At 33.0% G+C, this 6,576-nt stretch overlaps 1 protein-coding gene across 1 annotated transcript; it reads right to left on the minus strand.

Annotated features, from left to right (window-relative positions):
• Nucleotides 1-436: 436 nt before the first annotated feature.
• On the minus strand, nt 437-6,112 carry LOC114712656 (uncharacterized). Its single transcript, XM_028897207.1, has 12 exons — nt 6,091-6,112; nt 5,444-5,738; nt 4,461-4,831; nt 4,228-4,334; nt 4,017-4,145; nt 3,829-3,925; nt 3,412-3,486; nt 3,223-3,305; nt 2,956-3,102; nt 2,093-2,168; nt 1,643-1,991; nt 437-591 (listed from the first exon to the last, which is right to left on the minus strand). Exons 1-12 carry the CDS (start codon nt 6,110-6,112, stop codon nt 516-518), a joined length of 1,827 nt encoding a protein of 608 aa, XP_028753040.1. The 3' UTR covers nt 437-515.
• Nucleotides 6,113-6,576: the final 464 nt, after the last annotated feature.

A 6,576-nucleotide genomic window follows, 5' to 3' on the forward strand; every position in this document is an offset into this window, starting at 1 on the left:
TAAGAGTAGAAATGAAAATAAATTAAATTCTTAGCCACTTATCTGCTTTTCTCAATAAGTGTTTGTTAGGTAAAAAATATCTTCAAAATGAAAGGAGTAATTCTAATATTAAAAAAAATTAAAAGAATGCTCTTCCTAAAAATAAGACTCAATTTATAGTGTTAGGATTCAGAAAATATGTTAATTTAACTGCAGCCAATTTGATCTCAATCCGTCCAATTTAACGCATGTTCATTGATTAGTCGGATTTAATTTTCAGAATAGTGCTTAATATGACTATTAGCGTTTAACAAATCACAGACTTTAGAAACTAACTTGTTACTTTGGCCAAAAAAGAAACTAACTTCTTACCTAGAAGAACAAAATTAGGATATAAGTAGTTTTATATCAACCCGTTTTTTTTTTTTTTTTAAATAACTTTGATCAAACTATCAAATTAAGTAAGCCGCAAATCCAACCTTTCAATTTTATAATTAATATTGGTACAATGTACATTTATATACAGAAGATTTTAATCAAACCGTAAAAATTTTTCGTACTTTCTTAATTTTCCTTCTGCATATAGGACAAGGACTGGCTTCATCAACAACCCTGCATTGCCAAAATAACTCTACTCGTCAACCAAAAATACAAGAGATTAAGGTAAGTGACGTGTTAGTTTACTGATTTAGTATTTGAATATTTGTGTAAATTTGTTCAAGAAGTTTTCACTTAGGGGCTTTGAGGATCTGAAATTTTTTTTTTAGAGCAAATTTGTCCTAAAAATTTAAAATTGTAATAATATTGCCCACTGTCATAAAAAATTAACATTGACCGTTAAAATATTGATCATTAACATTTTAACAGTAATAGGCAATATTGCCATGATTGTAAACTTTCAGGACAAATTTGCTTTAAAAAAACTTCTGAATACCCAAAATTTCTAAGTGAAAACTTACAAGACAAATTTACACTATGACCCTTTAAAAAAAATAAAACTTTAAATTTATTATTATCTAGTGAAACATCTTGCTCTAAAAGTGCTCATTTAACTAGTAAGAACTAATAAAATATGTATCCTACAAGGATCCCAGTTAGAATCTCATTACTAATATAAGAATCTTATTCCTAATTATATAAATACTTTTTTTCTATGTATAGGTATTCTCTTATTAGAGGCAATCTTATTTAAGACACTGTCAGGAACTAAATGTGCATACTTGTCTTAATAGAAATTCTAATCTTGATTCATCACGTTGTGAAGAATAAACCCTTTCCACTAAATCCAACCTTTGTTGGTTATATAAATACTTATATAAACACAATTTGATTCATTGGGCTTACTCTAACCTAGAATCTAACCAGCCAAAAATATTTGGAAAAATCCCAAAGAAATGCTACTTGAATTTCAAAATTCAAATTAGAAATTCCTATAACAATATATTGTCATTTGTGCTCTTAGCTGTAGTCCACTATTATAAAAAGGTAGGAAATAAGACTGATTTAGAATTTTGAAATTTAAATGGTATGTCTTTGGGATTCTCCCAAAATGTTCCTAATATAACAATAATAATAACAAACCTTGTCTCATTAGCTGGGATGAATTATGTGAATAGCAGTGTAAGTATAGTTTAGAAGGTAGGTAAGATGTTTAGTTTATTACCTTGTTCCGCAATGAAAGCAGGCTGCAGAATGGCCACATGGAAGAAAGAAGCAATCCCTTGAAGCATCAAAACAAATCACACACAAATGCTTCATACTATTATTATCACCTTCTCCTTCCTTCATCAATGGCTTCCCTTTAAGCCACTCTGTGAGATCTTCTTCCTCACTAGTGAAAGACTCATAAGATGAACCCAAGCTCGAAACGCCGTCGTTCCTGATGCTAGCCAGCAATGGAGCTCTTTCTGAAACTACACGAACTTGTTGGAAGCTTTCCATGTTTGATGACCCATATCTTTGGAACACATTGCAGCATCTCAAGAGCAAGAAGATCAGTGCAGTCATCATACCTGCATCAATCAACTTTTCATTTCAGAATTCTGTGTTTTTCCTTTTTTTAATGAAGTTTTGAAGAGAAGATTGTGATTGTGAAGATTAATAATTAATTAACCTGATGCTACAAAGTAAGTGATCCACCTTGGTGCATAGGACAGTTTCACATGAAACCATTCTTCCTCAAAATTTCCCTGAAATTCACGTATCAATTACTGATCAAGGTTAGTCTTGGAGTTATACTTTCAAAACACAGTTGAGTTCCATGGATCTTTACAAGTCAACTCACTTTTCTTTGCTAAAATTGTGAGCTCGCTTGACTTGAGGAGTTAACATTAGATTTTGACAATTATCAAGTACAGTTGAATAATGATAGTAAGATCTATTTCATCTTGTCTTTAATATAGGGGCTAAATAATTAACTCATAGAAATTAGTTAAGTTAATTTTTTGTAAAAGATGGTGTTGTTTTCTAAAATAACCTTTCCAATCATTTGCATTGAAACTACCCCGTAATAGGAAACCTCTTAATACATGCAATAAGGATAGTTTGGAAAAGAAAAATATAAATTGGTGAGATAAAGTAAATTAAAATTTTATACTTAGGACCAAAGTAAACCCTCAAGATCGAAGTAAACCTTTTAAGTAGTTTCTATATTTAAGATTAGGGTAAGTAATACATATTGTCTAAAAAAAAAAAAAATCCCCCCTTTTCCTCTTCCCCTCTTGGCTTTCACAAATACCAAATGAAGTAATATAATTGTTATGTGTCCCACGTCAGAAGACTTGCAAGAAAAGTGAGTTTTATAAATTCAAAGAGCTCTTCTTCCCCAAAGGTTAATCTCTTGGGATTGTCTGGCCCTCTGAACTTATACTCATAATACTAATAGATCATTTACCGACAGTCTCATAATATTGTATCCTTAATTTTATTCGAAATAGAGAAAGAAAAAGCTGAAAAATAGCATGAGCATATGGTTACCTGTGAAGGAGGTGGAGTAGTCAATACTAAAGAACCAGGCTGTGAGAGATAAAGATCTAATCTACACAAACTGCTATCTGGTGAACATCTGCTGCTTGCACTGCTTGTATTATACTGAACTGACCTCACACTGAACTTCAATTCTACCTATACAAACACTTCATCACCATCATTTTCACTTTTGACAGACAATTTTGTTCTTAATTTTTCTGGCTTATAAGGGGTAAAGTTAATGAAATAATGAGAAAAAGAAGATCTTTTGATCACCTCCACATCTTCAGAGTTTAAGTTACCAAGTCCTACATAATAAGAAAATGGATCTGATATTTTCTGGCTGATCTTGTTCTTACCTGAAAGTGAGGGGGGAAAAAAAACAAGCATGTGGATTATAAATATTATATCAGAAACGGAAAAAGAAGCAGATAGGAGAAGATGATGAGTGAGAGATTTTCATACCATAAATAATATTCCAATATAATGTTCTGTTAGGAAACGTGGGCTTCTCTATCCACCCATAAAGCTCTTCTCTACCTGCATTGCATGTTTATGCAACCAGAAGCCATTAATTAGGTACAGACTTAATCATGACTACTCTTAGATGAAAACCCTTTAATGTGTGTAATTAATGGGGATACTTTAGAGAATGAATTATAAATCCGGGAGACAAAGTGAATTGAGGTCTTATATATATGTATATATATGATTGGCTCATAATCAGTACAATACATGTTATAATAAGGGATGGAAGGAGTATGAAATTTCATTAAACCATAAGCTCTGCCACTAGGTTACCATCATCAACACATTTGAAAAACTAATACAATCCATGATCACCAAAGTGAACAGAATTGCTAGAAGAAAATGGGAGCTTACCTTGAGCAATAACAAGAGACAAATGTGAAAATCTTGGGGACTTAACATTGTAAAAGATATCTAACTGAGACTGTTTGTTGAGGTAGAATATCCATTCCTGTAAGATTCCATCAAGTTTCAATTCTGGCTCATCAAAGAATATAATGGGGGGAAAAAGGCTAGAAGTTAACAGAAAAGGTAAAACTTGCCTTGTAAAAATTGTGTGGTACAGATCCATTATATGACCCAGACCAATTGGTTTTGAGATCATCAAGCGCAGGTGCTTCATCCAATCCATATAGCATTATCCCATGTTTTGGTTCATCAATTTGTTCCACCTTTTTGTCCATGAATCATTGAATAAAAGTGATTCACACTTAAAAAAAAAAAAAAAAACAGAGATGAAAGGCAAACTCTGACCTTGATAGACTGTACAAACATTGAGTTGACTTGTACTAAAACTGAGGAGTAAGGACCTAATTCCAACGTTGTTGTTCCATAAATCCCCAGAACCAGACCCATTGTTGCTGCGTGAAACCGACAAGAAAAGTTAGTTAATAATTCATTGGTCAGTATGAGTGGATTTGCAATCTGATATTGGGAAATGAAAATAATATAAAATCAAAAGAAAGATGAGGAAGAAACAAACTAACCGACCAACCAGAGAGTGACGAGAATGATGAGGCAAGACCAGACATCATCCCTGATAGAAGCAAGATGTGGATTGGCCATGGAAATGTCAACCCTATAAAACAAAGAATGAAGTGGTTGATGATTCTGTTCATTTGAGTTGTCAGAGTCAGGATTAGCTTCCTCCGCTTGAAGCTGAGAAGTTGAAGGTGAAGAAGAAGAAGGCGCATCTTCCATTAGAGAAATGAGTATAGTTTGGGGCTGAAACTTTGAGGAGAGAGCAGAAGAGAGGATGGAATTGGAATAAGTGGCGATGACGATTTTGTTGTCTATTGAATCACTGAAGCGAACAACGTCGGTGTTGAGAGTTGAAGAATAGAAAATGTGAAAGGAACTAGATAGATATTCTCAACCAGACAGTCTTCTGGAGTCACTTTAGGTTTCTGCTCAAGTGGATTCACACGACTGTTTGTTGGGCTGAGAGAAAAATGAGACGAAGCCATTGTAAATAAGTTTTCCAACTGTTCTCTGTCTCTCTCTCTCTCTCTTCTTTATTTGTTTCGTGAAGCTGTTTACATAAAAAGATATTGTCCCCATAATTAGGAGAGATTAATATATTTTAATTTATCCTTATTTGAGAAGTACAATTTTGAGAGCCCTTGTTGTCTGAAGTTAATTGTTTAGCTTTTTTTTAGCTTTGTTTCTTCTTTTAGTTGTTAGTTTGTATTCAGTTTATTCCAAAAAAAAAAAAGGTAAAATTTTAAGCTAAAGATTACAGGGGCTAGTGGCATAAGATGCATTTTTTTTTTAATGAGAAACTGGATATCATACTAAACAAAAAACAAGCAAGGCAGTACAGCAATTAACCTCCTTCATCAAGATCCACTCCTTCTAAGCTAGGTGGACATTGAGTAAGGATGCAAAAACTGGCTTCCATACTGTGGGAAGCTTTTGCTAGGCAATCAAGAGTGATCAAGTTCCCTCTAGGACCATAAAGGATCAAAACCTGTCAATCCCTTTGAGGGTGCCAAACACCCGAACATCTACTAGATCTATAAAAAGGTAATTACAATCAGTACCCTTGGTACGAAAGTCTGTGGCTTCAAGACAATCTGAATACACAACGTTTCTGTACCCCTTTGACCAGCAGAGGTTTAGTCCCTGAATGATGGCTATCAGCTCGGCCATAACTGAGGGAACCGCTGAAAATTTGCTGTTAAATTCGAAAAGCCATCTTCCAGCTTCATCTTTGATAACATCCCGCAGCCGCTCATACCATTGGAAAGTACGGATCCATCTACCTGCAATTTTCATAAGATGCTTTTTGTGCCATCAAGTGTGGGATTCCATCCACATCTTTGCGCCTATCACTATTTTTTTTTTTAAAAAAAATCTATTTTAGTGTTGTTATTTTAATCTTTAATTAATATTCTTTTTGGAGTTAGAGAGGCATACCCTATGACATGCAATGATTGAGAGAAAATGGGAGATGAGAGAAAAGTGTGGTAAAAATTGAGAGAGGAATAGAGTTTTTTCTTATTTGGATGAAAAGGAAAATAGGAAAGTAAAAAAAAGTATTGGGAGGGGACCCCACCCCCAAAAAACTGATTTCACTCCAAAAGTCTAGAGATTTTCACCCAATAAATTTATTACCCTTAGAACCTTCCATGATCATGGTGTAAAGCATTTTATTTTGTAAGTGTTAAGATTAATTTTAAGGGTATTATTAGTGATATTTGCATGGTATCAATTTCTCATGTTATTATAGTCTTTCTTTTCATTCGATTTTTATCATTTTATTAAAATATTGGATAATATATATTTTATTTTATTTTATTTTATATAAAAATTATCCCCTTTTTTACCTCAAAAGAATAATTTTCTTTTGCTAAATTATTTAATTTCTTTGCTATGTGTACATAATAAGGGTATTTTAGTCATTCTCATATTTACTTATTTTCTTCTCCCTTATTTTCTCTCATTTATTCAAGTAGGATGACTGATAATATTTTCGTCCTAGTTTTCTCTTCTCTGTATTTTCTTTCCTCTCAACTTTTCTTTCCATCCAAGAAAAGAGTAGCAAACTAGAATTACAAGGGTTTAACAAGATCAAACTCACGACATTCAATTTAGGAGAGT

The sequence above is a fragment of the Neltuma alba genome, unplaced genomic scaffold (assembly GCF_004799145.2).
Source record: "Neltuma alba isolate B1F8T4 unplaced genomic scaffold, ASM479914v2 tig00001841_pilon, whole genome shotgun sequence".
In the NCBI taxonomy this organism is placed as follows: domain Eukaryota; kingdom Viridiplantae; phylum Streptophyta; class Magnoliopsida; order Fabales; family Fabaceae; genus Neltuma; species Neltuma alba.

Bases quoted from the DNA above. Each gene is read 5' to 3' on its own strand.
- LOC114712656 (XM_028897207.1), bottom strand. From the start codon at position 6,112: ATGATCATGGAAGGTTCTAAGG. The intron at 4,146-4,227 runs GTCAGAGTTTGC...ATGGACAAAAAG, and splicing joins TGTTTGTACAGTCTATCAAG to GTGGAACAAATTGATGAACC. The intron at 3,306-3,411 runs GTATGAAAATCT...CCTCACTTTCAG, and splicing joins ATATTGGAATATTATTTATG to GTAAGAACAAGATCAGCCAG.